Source organism: Triturus cristatus, chromosome 12 (genome assembly GCF_964204655.1).
Source record: "Triturus cristatus chromosome 12, aTriCri1.1, whole genome shotgun sequence".
In the NCBI taxonomy this organism is placed as follows: domain Eukaryota; kingdom Metazoa; phylum Chordata; class Amphibia; order Caudata; family Salamandridae; genus Triturus; species Triturus cristatus.
In genome coordinates this window covers 207635962-207650681 of record NC_140595.1, presented here as the reverse complement: position 1 = coordinate 207650681, position 14720 = coordinate 207635962, and the positions used below count along the sequence as shown (strand labels likewise).

The following is a 14720-nucleotide window of genomic DNA, read 5'->3' as shown; positions in this document are numbered from 1 at the left end:
GATTAAATCACCACACACAACATCCACAAGACAAAATACACACTACAAAGTTAGTGGTGATGAGCTGCCTTCTGGAGCAGTTGTCAGACAAGGAAATTCCAAAGACTTGGCCCCTGCTGAAGAGTAGGAAATGCGGTTCTTGCGGAACACTTCAAAAGTACCTGAAAAGAGGGTGCAAACGTGAACATTTTATGCATTGGTAATCCATCTGAATCTACACGGGCAGGGGCTGGGGGCTCACTTGACTACTGCAGATATCTGTGTTTGACCATATGGTCGTAGGTTGCAACCCCAGCAGGTTAGGGTGACCAGATTTTGAGGACCAAAATCCAGAACAGGCTAGAAATAAAAGTAGGACTAAAAGCCTTTAGTCTTACTTCTATATCTGGCCTGTCCCGGTTTTTGCGTAACATTGTAAATATGTGCCTATATGCAGTATTACAGTAAACTTGTAAATGTGTGTGTGTGTGTATATGTATATATACACACACACACACACAGGCATGCGCACACACATTTAATGCTCGCTTCGTTTAAATGGCATAGCAGGGTCACACTGGTGGCTAGCCTTTGTAGAAAGAGAAGGGAAATCCAGAGAGAAAATGTGTCTCTTTAATGGGATTTCCCTTCGCGCTACATTTATCCTTCTTCAACAATGGTATGCTCAGTCCAGGCACAAAACAAGAATTGGCATAAGTGTTTAGCCTTTTGAAAAAAGAGACAAAGAAAGAAATAATGTGTGTTTATTGTTGATAATTTAAGAGAGCTTGATTGTTATTTTCTTTAAAGGTCAAATCAATATTATCTTGATCCGTTGTCGCGGGGCCCCTAAAAACAGTGGGGCCCATAGGATGGTGCCTACTTTGCCTGTTTGGTAAACCGGAACTGTCTGCACTTCAGTGATTGCTAGAGCGATGGATTACACACAGTGCGCAATGCCTAAATGGGACGTGTTGAGGTGGTTTGAACTGAACATTCTTGATCCCTTGACTAACCAGTACCATTTATTGTGATCTCTCTCCCTCACCCTGAAGTTCAGACCACCTAGGTGGTAATGCCCCATCATGGTGGGTCGTAATAGCCAATGATGATGCATGCCACATTAGCTGCATCACCATGAATATGTCACAAACACAGGTCAGGCTTTTGTGATATAAAACTACATTTACTAGTGGCAGCGAAGGGCCCATAAAGGAGCGCGGCTTGGCGCCCGAGAGAGCCTGCCCCTCCCAACACCCCACCCAACACGTAACAATCCTACCTGAACGTTGGGTTAACGTGCAATGGTTCACTCATGAAATGAAAAGCTTGCGGCTCAAAACCCTCTCCGGACTGGTGAATGAACACTTAGGATAGATCCCCCCGTTTGTACCCCGGGCCCCGCTCACAGACAGATGTTCTGCATTTCCTGTGAGAACCAGCTCGACATGCCAACACCGCCTAGCAGCCATGTCTGCGGGCCAATTTAAAGCAGTTGCCTTTCAAAGATGCAAGGTGCATTAGCCCCCGTGCCCCTAGTCTCACCCTCCTCCCTGCGCGCAAGCACCTCAATTGGCACGCGCAAGGCAAGGAGCTTGACCAGAATAAACCAATTGTTCACGTCCCTCTGGAGACAGTGCCCGCGGTCTGAGGTGGGGTAGGTAGGTCTGTAGATGTGCTCGCTTCAGCCCAGGCTATGACTGGGTTGTGAATATACAGAGGGAAACAACTGACGGATAAATGAAGCTTGCGGAGCAAAGCAATTTATCTCTGTTCTCCCAAAGCAGACTGAGAGAAGATGGTTTTGACCTTCCCACCCCTGGAACCTTTGATTGATGGCTGGTGTGAGGCTCGGAGTGCAGGTCCTCGGGCGCCATCTTAGGAACAGCTGATGCTATGGACAGAATGGCACAATGCTCTATAAACACGTGCGGCCGCGAAAGTTAAAGTGACGTCGCTAATTAGGTAAGGAATGCAGCTGGCATCCGGCCGCGCTGCTGCTCGCTCCCGAGCTCCCTAGGCCAGGAGAGTTAACGTTTAGGGAGAAGGCGGGACATGCGCCCGCCTTTGGCCAATTGCAGGCTTTCAGTTTTTGAAAGCCACATGCAATGGCCAATCACTTCAGCTTTTCAACAAACTTGTGCATGTGGCTTTTTTTAGCCACACGCACGAGTTTGCAGAAAAGCTGAAGTGATAACAAGAAGTCATTTTCTAGAGCAGCACATGCCCGCTGCGCTAGGCTCGACCTAAAAACTGGGACATTTTTCCGCTACACCCAGGCACTACACAAAAACCGGGACATTTTCTTAATTTGGGGGATAGTGTCGGGACACCTCTCCAAAAACCATGACTGTTAGGGGAAATCCGGGACGTCTGGTCACTCTACAGTAGGTCCACTCGGGCTTTCATGATTCTGAGGTCAATATAATGACTATTGTTAAATAAAAAATAAACCTCAGTTATCTGTCTAAAGTGTCAAAAGACTCCTCGGTGATAAACACTCTGTGCACTGTCCAAATATGCCTATTATATATTGATTTCAAAATAAGGGGTACTTTACTTGTCTAGAATGTGCCAACTCTAACCAAGAAGACAGGATCTTCTTGAAGGCAGCTCTTCTTCGAACAAATACTTGCTTTTGCTTGGGTAGTTTCAACTTAGGCATTAAGAAAACCTTTTGCAAGGGAGGTGTTGTGTTCTATTATGATCTCCAGTGTTGTGTGTAGAACAGTAGGGATGTAATACAGAATGGGGAAGGAAAGAGTGGAAGTTCCAGGAACGCCAGTTGCTGCTGGACTAGAGAGCTGGAGAACGTACATAGCTTCTTGAGCAATAAAGTACCCTTTTACTCATATGACAAGGATTCCTGGATTTAATAGTGGCGACGAGTTGGTCCTCCAGCATCCTGTCATTCTTGGTTGTGTGGCTGAGGAGTTTCTGGCATGCCTGACTGATGTAACGTGCTGCGTTACATCAGTCAGGCTGCGTTTAAAACCCTGGAAGTAAAATCTACAACCTTGCAAGATGAGTTAAAGGTTCCCGGGAGGCAGGACCTTAAAGAAGATGACAAGTAGATGCTATTGTTGTGGTAGTGAGAAATGTTGCATCGTCTGCAAATTATCCAGCTACTACTGTTAGGTGTTACAAATGTAGACAGGTGATTTTGCTTGTGTGTGTAAGGGACGAGAGTGGAAGAGTAGGGTGAATGCTGTGTGTGAGAAAGAACAATTGGGTAGTGAAGATGATGAAGTGGTGGTGGTGGATGAGGTGGAAGTGGATACGGTATTGGAGTCTTACCATCCACCTGAGTGCAAAGTGGGTATTCAAGAAACATCGTTGAAGTATGGGTGGATTTGTATTCCCTGTAAACAATACTTGATGAATTTAAATTTAAAAATATAGGTAGTGTAGAGTTGAGAGCAGCCAAAATTAATCCAGTGGTATACTGTGGAGAAAAGTTACCAATGTTGGATGTTTCACTGCGGATTTTGTCTTCAAGGGACAGTGTATACAAACCAAAGTGTATGGCCTAAGTGTGGGAAAGAATCTGTTGGGTTGGTCAGATCAAAAGTCATTAGGCGTCATTTTGGATCCAAATCACTCGGAGCACGTTTTGTTTATGGATTCTGTGATCAATGGGAATGGTAAAGGGAAAGATGGAAATTGTAAATGGAAGGAGGTGTTTCTAGAGTTTTTTCCCCCCCAAATTGGGTTTTTAGGGAGGATGCTGGACCTATTATACATAAAGTTAGGGGAGTACCCATAACTAAGAGAGATGCTTTGTAAGAATAATTGTGTCATTTTGAACAAGAGCGTGCCATTCAGCAGGTGGAATCGACTGATTGGGTGAGCCCCATTGATTCATGTGTGCTTATGTTCACGATCTTAAATAAGTAATATGGGTGGATCAGTATCCACTCCCCAACATTAATGAAATGTTGGCAACTATTGGCAAAGCAAACGTGTTTTCAACCTTAGATTTGTCACAGGCTTATCACCAGATTAAATTACATCAGTCTTCAAAGCATCTACCATCATTCATCACTCCCAAAGGATTGTATAGATTTGTGTGAATGCCATTTGGATTAGCTTCCGCTTCTGCGGTATTTCAAAGAGTCATACAAAAATTGTTTGAGGGTGAGTCCAGTGTGAAATTGTTCCAAGATTACATTTTGATATGGGGAAGGGATAGAATGGAGCATGATCAGGTTCTGGAGCAAGTGATATGGAAATTAAGTGAAGCTGCATTGACTGAGTCTGAATAAGTGTAAATTAGCTGTAAATCAAGTAAAGTATCTTGGGCATAGCATTCCTGAGAATGGCATAAGTCCCAAGTTAAAACTGGTGGTGGCAATATAAAAGGCTCTGTCACCCATGAATAAAGACCAATTTAGATCCTTCTTGGGAATGTCTGAATATTATGCTAAGTTCATTGAGCATTTTCCAGGCATTGCTAAAGAATTAAGGGATTTACTGAAGAAAAAATACTAAATTTGTGTGGACACAAGACTGTGAAGATCATGTAAGAAGATTAAAAATTGCATAAATAATGCTGATAATTTGAAACCATTTGATGTAAGTGATCAATCTATTTTAGTAACTGATGCCAGTCTTTATGGGTGGGGTGCAGTTTTAATGCAGAGGGTCGTTGCTTACGCTTCTCGTACCTTGAGGGGAGCTCAAGAGACATACAGTGTTATTGAAAAGGAGGCTTTGCATGCTAATTGGCTATAAAACATTTCAGAAACAATATATGGGGAAGTATTTTTTTTAATTGAGAACTGACTACAAGCTGTTAGTGGAGTTGTTCTTTACCAAGGATGCCGGTAAAGACACACCAAGATTAGCTAAATGGTTATATTATTTACAGGAGTTTCCTTTTGTCATAAAGTATGTTCCTGGACATATTAATATTAATGCAGACTGTTTGTCACGATTACCAGTGAAAATAGACGATCAAGAAATTCAACATGCAGTGGCAGATGAAAACGATGTTTTGGTAGCTTTGTTATCTGAATGCAGTAAAGGGGCTGTTTCTGAAAGTGAATGGGTGTCGAAGATTGCAGCTGATGAGGCAATGAAAGAAACTAAGTAATGATTATTGGAAGGTTGGCCTTACGAAAAATCACAATATTTATTTTTGGATGTGTATAAGGGTGTATGGAATGTGTTAACATGGATTGGAGACAAATTGTACAGAGGTAATACATTGGTTGCTCCTGAGGAGTTGAGAACATGATTAGTTGATTAGCTGCATGATGGTCACGTGGTATGTAAGGAATGAAAAGGAAGGCAAGAGAAAACTTTGGTGGCCAGGCATAGACCGTATGATTAAGAGACATGTAAGAGATTGTTTACCATGCTCAAGGAGTGAAAAGTCTCACAAATCTCAAGAAACACCAATTACACCAACGATGTTTCCTAAAGAACCATGGCAAAAAGTATGTTTGGATATCTGTGGACTGTTTTCGGTAAAGGGTTGTTTTGGAAAATATGCTGTGGTATTAATGGATAGTTTCTCCAAAGAGGCCTGAGGTTAAGTTTGTGAATTGTGTCAATACTGAGGCTGTGATAGACCTTTGGGTGAGGTGTTTAAGCGAGAAGAATGGCCAAGGGAGATAGTTAGGGATAATGATCCACAATTTGTATCAGGTCCGATGGAGAAATTCTTAAGGTCAAATGGAGTTATGCATCATCGCACAGCGCTATATCATCACAGGGAAAATGGTTTGATTGAAAGGTTTAATCACATGTTAGTGGAAAGTATACAATTGATAGTGTGTAATGATTTAGGTTGGAAGAAGGAAATCCAAAAGATGATGGGAAATTATAGAATCACCCCCTATTCGGCAAAGGGTGTGACACCATTTTATTTATTGAATAGTAGAAATCCTCATTCCCAGGTGTACTCTGGGTGGATGTGTGAAAATGGGAAGTCTGTTGAAGACATGAGTAGAACAAAAGATAATGTTAAAAAAAAATTGATGAAATATCAACAAGGTTATCAACTGAGACGAAAGGATATCAAAGTGCAAAGCATGCTCGGTAAGGGAGGGTGTTTGGGTTCGGTATAGGAAGGGAAGGTTAGGATAAAAAGGTGAAACAGTGAGGTCAGTTCCATGCAGAGTATTCAAAGTCAGTGGAAATACTGTGTTGTTGGAGGGTGGAGCTGTATGGAATGCCAGGAAATTAACGTAGTGTCAATCTTCTGAAATAAAGGAGGGTGTTAGAACCTAAAGATAAGAAATGCATATGAATTTTTATATGTCATGCAAATGTATATGTATTATAATTTTACCATGTTGTGTTTGGTCTGAGTCATAAGGTATTCTGTTTTTCATGATACCAAATTAATTATTTTGGTTATGATGGCTGTTTTAGAGTTAGTATGTATTATTTTGTTTACTTGTTTCATTTTACTTTTATCAAAGAGGGGAAATATGTTGTATTATGGTCTCCAGTGTTGTGTGTAGAAGAGTAGGGATGTAATATAGAATGGGAAATTAAAGTGTGGAAATTCTAGGACTAGTGAGCAGGAGGATGTACATAGCTTTTGAGCAATGAAGTACCCTTTTACCCACATTACAAGGAGTCTTGGATTTAATATGTCGTCTGGTGATCTTTAAGTTGGCTATGCAACAAGAGACATACTGGTCTGTCTTATCTTGCCCAGTAAATATTCTACAAAATCTAAATGGGACCTTGAAGAGTAGTTTTTAGGAGGCAAATGCATACCATGAAGCTGGGTGGTGGACGGGGTGAGGTTTGAATGTAGAGCCACCCTTACCCCCTGCCCCCCCCCCCGCAGGCTGCAAAGAGTACAGGGGACACTGCGGACGAGCCACTAGGGCAAGCTGCTACAGCTTTTTGTGAAGGCCTGCAAGACCCTGGGGGAAGTGGAGAGGTCCCTGGAAGGCTAGACTGGAGACATGGAGCTGTGTCGCAGGAAGGGGTGCAGGGACCTCCTCGACATGGGAGATGTCTCTGCTGCACCCTGCACAACAGCCCTGACTTCACCAGTGTACTCACTCCCCAGGCTATGGGACATCACCTGTGAATTGGGTAGCAATAAGCCCCAAAAACATAAGTATGAATGAGGAGTAAGGTCTGGTGCATAGGTGCTGAGAAGTCTTTGTATGAGGACTGCCAATAAAAAAGCTTGCACTGTGTGGAAGGGTGGCTAAATGTGCCATGGATGAAATGAGCGGGTGGGTGTTGCACATCAAGAATTCTGAGGATGTTTATTATCTACTGGCGGTCGCCAGTAGATAGTTATAGTTAGGACCGTGTTTCCATAGGAAATCTGAAAATTCTATTTTGAATAACTTTGGCACCGGTTGACGAATCCTCGCGAAATTTTCAAAACTAATGGGGCGCTACGCTCCGCTCCTACCCTGAAAGTCTCGGGGTGATTCGTCAAGCGGGGGCTGAGAAAAAAGGGGGGTCCCAAAACGCGTTTTCCCCATGCATTTTTCCATAGGACCTTTAGACACAGCTACAGCCCGAACGGCTGAACAGAATTACTTGTAATTTGGCAGAGAGGTAGCCATAAGGTCAAGGAAGTGCCTTTTGTAGGTCTGGTGTAAATCTGTTCAGTAGTTCCTGAGAAAATAGCATTTAAATCAATATATATATCTGTAAGCGCGCTCCGTGCGCTTACCGTAAGCTTACCGTACGCGTACGGTGCCGTGCGCGAGCTCAATTCTGATTGGTGGTTACATGACTGTAAACATTCGAATCGGTCGAAATCAGGAAGTGTCGGCCGCCATTTTCTGTCTCTCGCACTGAGAAACAAAGGTAGGGAACGTGAAACGGGGGCAACGAAGAGAGTTGCAGACCCCCTAGTGTTTGTCAGGGGGTCCAAGAAGGACCCAAAAGTACGAAAAATAAATTAAAAAATTTTTTAAAAAAATCGCGGGGTACGCGTACGGTAAAAAAAAAAAAAAAAAAAGAAGTAACAATCACATTCATTAAATAAATTTAAGGACCCACAAGGGAGAAAAAAAAAATGTTGCTGCGTAAAAAAAGGCGAGGCGCGCACGGCATGCACCGTGCGCGCAGGGTGTGCGCATAGTGAAAAACCAGAAAAAAAAAAAAATACATAACTTAGCATTTAAAAAACCGTACAAATTCACTGGAAAAAACATAGGTTTCACACACGTTATAGTTAGGAATTATCATTTACAAAACCTTGCAAATTCACTTAAAAAACCATAGGTTTCACACATGTTCTAGTTAGCTGTACATTTCACTCGTAAAAAACCAATGAAATTCCACGTTATAGTTAGATCAGGTAACTATAACTTGCGCGACCGCAATCCACAATGTGTAATTTCAGATGTCATCATTGATGTCATGAGTGATGTCACTGACCATGTCATGAGTGATGTACTATGTGACGTCATCAGCAGTTTATTGTGGGCGCGCAAGTTATAGTTACCTGATCTAACTATAACGTGGAATTTCATTGGTTTTTTACGAGTGAAATGTACAGCTAACTATAACATGTGTGAAACCTATGGTTTTTTAAGTGAATATATATATCTATAGAAACTGTGTGTTTTGGTCTGTCCTTCTCTTGTGGTGAGTACTGTCAGGCAGGTGCGGCTTATGACGATTGTTGGACTCCTATTGTTACTCCTCATGTCTCATTGAATGTTATCAACAACAGTGTTGATTACTGCCCAATGCAATGTTTTGATTGTATACTTGTTTGTATGAAACAGAAACATTAAACACATTATTATGCAATTTCAAAAACAAAGGATAACAGTTTTTTCCCTCCATCACACGGTGGCTCATCTGTTTTTGAGTACATGCGTCTACTATTATATCACATACATAACCTCGCTCTGTCATTCCCCACCTCCCAGGTACCTGCACATTTCACCCAGCGGGGCCGTGGTGTGGAGCTGCGCTCCAGCTGTGCAAGGTTGGTGCAGAATTCGTCTCGTTGCTGGAGAAGCTGCTTGTTGAGTTCCAGCAGCACTTCATGCTCCTGCTTCAGGGTGTCAAAATCGCTCTGCAGCACCCCAGCCTACAATATCACACCAGAACAGAGAAGCAGCAGTGAGACTGGGTGTAACCATGTACAGTGCAAAACAACTGATGAGTTACTAGTGAGGATATTTACTGGCCTACTGTAAAGTGTGGTTGAACAGGACAACTGTTGTGGATCAGCAGATGTCTATGTACCAAACTCGTCCCCACCTCATGTAGAGTCTAGGGAACCATTGACAGATGGCAGGGCCTAAGATCTCTGGAAACCACTGGCAGATGGCAGGGCCTCAGATCTCTGGGAACCACTGGCAGCTTGGCAGAGCCGCAGATCTCTGCTAATCACTAGTAGATGACAGAGCCTCAGACCTCTGCGAACCACTGGTAGATGACAGAGCCTCAGCTCTCTTGGAACCACTGGCAGATGGCAGGGCCTCAGATATCTGGGAACCACTGGTAGATGGCAGAGCCTCAGATCTCTGGGAGGGAACCGCTGGCAGATGGCAGGGCCTCAGATCTCTGGGAACCACTGCCAGATGGCAGGGCCTCAGATCTCTGGGAACCACTGGCAGCTTGGCAGAGCCGCAGATCTCTGCGAATCACTAGTAGATGACAGAGCCGCAGATCTCTGTGAATCACTAGTAGATGACAGAGCCTCAGACCTCTGCGAACCACTGGTAGAAGGCAGAGCCTCAGCTCTCTTGGAACCACTGGCAGATGGCAGGGCCTCAGATCTCTGGGAACCACTGGTAGATGGCAGAGCCTCAGATCTCTGGGAGGGAACTGCTGGCAGATGGCAGGGCCTCAGATCTCTGGGAACCACTGGCAGATTGGAAGAGTCGCAGATCTCTGCGAACCACTAGTAGATGGCAGAGCCTCAGATCTCTTCGAACCACTAGTAGATGGCAGAGCCTCAGATCTCTTGGAACCACTGGTAGATGGCAATGGCCTCCGATATCTGGGAGGGAACCACTGACAGATGGCAGGGCCTCAGATCTCTGGGAACCACTGGAAGTTGGCGGAGCCTCAGATCTCTGATAACCACTGGCAGATGACAGAGCCTCAGATCTCTTGGAACCACTGGCAGATTGGCAGAGCCGCAGATCTCTGCGAACCACTAGTAGATGGCAGAGCCTCAGACCTCTGTGAACCACTGGTAAATGGCAGGGCCTCAGATGTCTGCAAACCACTCGTAGATGGCAGAGCCTCAGATCTCTTGGAACCACTGGCAGATGGCAGGGCCTCAGATCTCTGGGAACCACTGGCAGTTGGCAGGGCCTCAGATCTTTGGAAACCACTGGCAGATGGCAGGGCCTCAGATCTCTGGGAACCACTGGCAGATGGCAGAGCCTCAGATCTCTGCGAACCACTAGTAGATGGCAGAGCCTCAGACCTCTTGGAACCACTGGCAGATGGCAGAGCCTCAGATCTCCGATAACCACTGGCAGATGGCAGGGCCTCAGATCTCTGGGAACCACTGGCAGATTGGCAAAGCCGCAGATCTCTGCGAACCACTAGTAGATGGCAGAGCCTAAGATCTCTGTGAACCATGGTAGATGGCAGAGCCTCAGAACTCTGCGAACCACTGGTAGATGGCAGAGCCTCAGATCACTTGGAACCACTGGCAGATGACAGGCCCTCACATCTCTGGGAACCACTGATAGATGGCAGAGCCTCAGATCTCAGGTAGGGAATCCCTGGCAAATGGCAGAGCCCAGATCTCTGGGAACCACTGGCAGGTGGGAGAGTCTCAGATGTCCGGGAACCATTGTGTTTGCGATGGCAGAACCTCAGGTGACTGAGTTGCTGGAAAGCTTTGGTTGGAACCCATCTGCCACAGCGCAGCTAACAAATGAAGCCTCAGATGCTCTGTTTACATGGCGGTCGCAAACAGAAAAACAACAATGTTCCGAATAGCTGGTAAAAATTCCATTCCATCAGGTATAATGCCTTTTGTTTGCTTTGCAGAAAGAAACAGTGGAGCAGGCAGCAACGACAAGGCAGCCTGCATGGCATTACAAGCCCCAGGGGCTCAAATGAGCCTAAGGGTCCTGGTGTGAGATGAGAGTTTGTGTAGAAATCTTGAACACACTTGGGTGCAACTTCTCCAAATGAAATAGAGAGTTACTGGTGAGAAGCAAGAACAGAGGAAAAGGAAGTGCATTTGTGTGGGGGTGTGCTGGTCTAGTTCCCTTAAATACATGTGTAAGATGTTAACAAGAGCAAATTATACAAAACATGATTTCTCTGTCCTCTTTAAATTCTTTATGATTCAGGCATAATGATGAAAATAAAAATAACAAACATGGCAGATTGTGCTTCAGGAAGCAGTCTGCCAAATTGGTGCTGATTGTGAAATAAAATGTAAAACTTTAGTGAAATGGATAGGGCGGCTCCGACTATTGCAGCAACCTACTATCCACTTCTAAAACCTTGTTTCTATCAAATATGAAGAATATTTAAGTCTGTTTTCACTACAGCATATTTGGTCAAGCAAATGAGGTGTTTTGTGACACTCCTTAATATATTGACTTTACATTGTAAGCACAGTCCCCTGAAATAAAAAAGAAATGCCGGCATTAATGTGGTCTTCTATCTCTCCATTTGTGGTGGTGACATAAGTGCCTAGCTTGTCCTGGGCCGTGCCTGAGTCTTGATTCTAGGACTGGAGGCTATTGGACCGGCAACTGCCTATCAGCCAGTGAGTAACTAACTTGGCGGCTTGCTTTGAGGAGAGCAATCGTGCAATTGGCTGAGGTATAAGCATGTAAGTGTCATGTATTCACAAACAGACAGTGCAGGGTATTATAAAGAACAGGAAGGTCACTCCAGGAAAAGTGTTAGTATGAGAGAAGCGACGGCTAGTATCACACCAGTGATCCCAGTTTATCGAAGAAGTCCCATTCCGATGGTAGTTGGCTCTACGAGTGACAGTGGATCACCTCGTGAGGTGGGCTTCCTTCTAAACCACGCATGCCCTGCATTTCTGGGCGGTGAACAGAAGGAGAGGGAGGAGACATGTGGAAAAGAGCATTGAAGCATCTAGCCATAAAATAGATATGTTAGCAAACGTTTACTAGCAGCTAGACATCACATTACAGAAAGTTCCTAGCCCCAATGAAAATCAATATGAAATCATTGGTCTACATGTAGAGTCAATCTAAAAAAGACTACTTCTGCTTAAGTGAAGGGAATATGTTTTATAATGGGCACAAACACCTGTTTTTGGTATTTGTTTGAAAGTAGGGCTAACTTTATGTGAAGAGACTGCATTATATGCAACAGTATGACCCTCTCCTTCTTGCCCTTCAGCAGAGTATCCATCCCTCTGCGTTACACGATTAGCTGGTGTGAAGATCAACTTGCTTGCCCAGAGACTGTCAGCAAGAATCCTGATGGCATGCTATAGTTGGGAAACTTGTTAATGAGAATTGGACCAGCTGGAACACATAAACAGGTTAGGTTGTGGCCGGATGTGTCTGAGAAGGGTGTCGTCAAGGTGATCTCCTTTCCACAATTAATTTGAACACTAGTATATCTAATAATAGCCGCCAAAAAGGGCTGCACATTTATCCTGAAGCTGAGGACTGGGCTGATCCGGTGCTGAATTCAGGAAAGATAGGTGAGGAAGCATTTTCATCAGTATAATTTATTAAATAGATTTAACCATAAAGTTACCTATGGTGAAACTACAGTGTTAGGGAGTGAGATATACGGTTGTACATCTATTTTAGTCATGGTATAATATATCATTAAGTTACATTATAAGTGTTTAACCTTTTCCCCAAAAGTCATTCCCTGTGTTTTTCAGCCCCTCCAAAGTCTTGGTTGGTGATATCGTAAGTACTGAAGACCATGTGCCATCGCTTCCTGGGATATCATTGGGATGAAAAGTGTGTGATAAGATTTCCTGGGAACCTCTTAATTACGGTACCTAAGCTGATCCAGCTAATGTTAGGAGTTTGATAAAATGTGGAAAAATCCAACTTTTAGCCTCAGGATATTTGCTAACAATGGACTTAAAAGTGGGTTTTAGTGCCTCACCTTTTACTCATTGGCTTTCATTAACCAGTTTCTTTCAGTCACTGTCTTGATACTTTGTTAATAAAATCTTGTCTCAGCCCAGTGTCGTATTCATCTCTCACCTAACAATATTGGCTATTTGATTGTATCCTTCCGCCTCCACACAAGCGCTTGCATGGAACTGGATGAGGGACTAATTCACAATTACTCCATTCTCTATCTTCTCCAGCTAGCTCCATCTCTTGTGTCATGCTCTAATGTGCTAACGATGCACGTGCTAGCACATTAAACCTAGGACTATTGGCTTGTCAATCCTTGTTATATTAAAGTGCTCATCACTTACCTTAGAGGTCCACACCAATTATCTTGCTAAGCCCTAATTAGCCATAGGCTGATGGAGGTTGCCCAAAGAATTTTATTCTTAATGAACTCCATTTCAAGCAAAGATATTTTTGTGGAACAGCAATTGGGACTTTAATAGCTCCTGCGATAAAATCTAATTTCAAACTTAGTTAACAGCACAACAAGCCTCTGTCACACGCGGGGCTCCCAAGCATTTGCTCTGACACAAGTGTATGAGTCCAAGAGCAGCTACTGATATCACTTCTTTCTTGGTAAGGGACGCTAATTTGTTATACTTCATTTTTTACAATAAATCTGGATTGAGTATTAACCCAATTGCGATACAGGGCTTCAACATTAGTAGTTCGGGGCACCCCAAAAGCTTTCATGATTAATTTAGTCTCCCATCGCTTAAAGTATGGTAAGCCTTTTAGCACAAGCCATGGAATGGTGATGGAGATGCTTGGAAAAATGTATAGACACAAGCTCTTCGCATTGGAGTTCGAAGATCCTCCCACATAAACTATTAAAATGACAAACCATTAAAGGCCAGGGGCGCCTTATTAAACCCCATTTTCTCATGCTCCTTAAATGATCGATTTATGATAAATTACACCAGCATTCATAAGCTGATCTCTGTAACTTCTTCCCTTTTGAATATCAAACAAAATGGCAGTTCTTCTGCCCAACATACACAGCCCAGTTTGGCTGATTTTAATAATCAACTTGTTAAGAGTTGCAAAACTGTTTGTTTGTCTAGCTGTCTTTGCAAACCTATTGGTGCCCAATCAAGCGGCTATAAGTCATCATCTTTGGAGGATTCTCTTTCGCCTCTCGAAATACCCAGTATTGCTTAGCAATAGTGAAATAAGGTGGGAGGCAAGCACACAGCTTGTTTGTTATCTGTTTTGCCGCAATTTATTGATATTTACTGTTCTAATCCTTAATAGGCTTCTTTATTGTTTAGCTATCCACCATTTTTCCATTGAATTCTAGGTAAGCAATTAAGTGTCCATATCGCCCTACACAACTAGCGTGCAAAAAGAAATAGTTTTTAGTTGCTGTCAGTGTTACTAGTATTTCCTGACCACTGTGTTTCAGTCAACGCGTTGTCCGAAGTCCTATAAGTAGCCCGGAGAAACACTTGCACCTTGAGTTTGTAGCTGATGGGCCCATGGATCTAGAGTGTTTCAGTAGTCGGAAACTGAAACTATCCATTATTGCATCTCTTACCTCTAACGGAGAAACAAAAAAAATAGAATAAATGTTCAATTTATTCCACATTCTGCCCCAGTAACAGAGAATATCCATGATAAAGCTCACGTGGTGCGAAACATGTTGGCCAAAGGATTGCCGAGGGAGTACTATAGTACAAGGGA

At 43.5% G+C, this 14720-nt stretch overlaps 1 protein-coding gene across 1 annotated transcript in view; it reads right to left on the bottom strand.

Moving 5' to 3' along the window:
- Positions 1 to 14720, bottom strand: part of TSNAXIP1 (translin associated factor X interacting protein 1) — a 362126-nt gene that overhangs the window by 115859 nt on the left and 231547 nt on the right. Inside the window, exon 9 of the mRNA XM_085637810.1 lies at positions 8857 to 9016. Within this exon, the coding sequence (XP_085493936.1) occupies positions 8857 to 9016 (160 nt within the window). The remainder of the gene's footprint in view (positions 1 to 8856; positions 9017 to 14720) is intronic.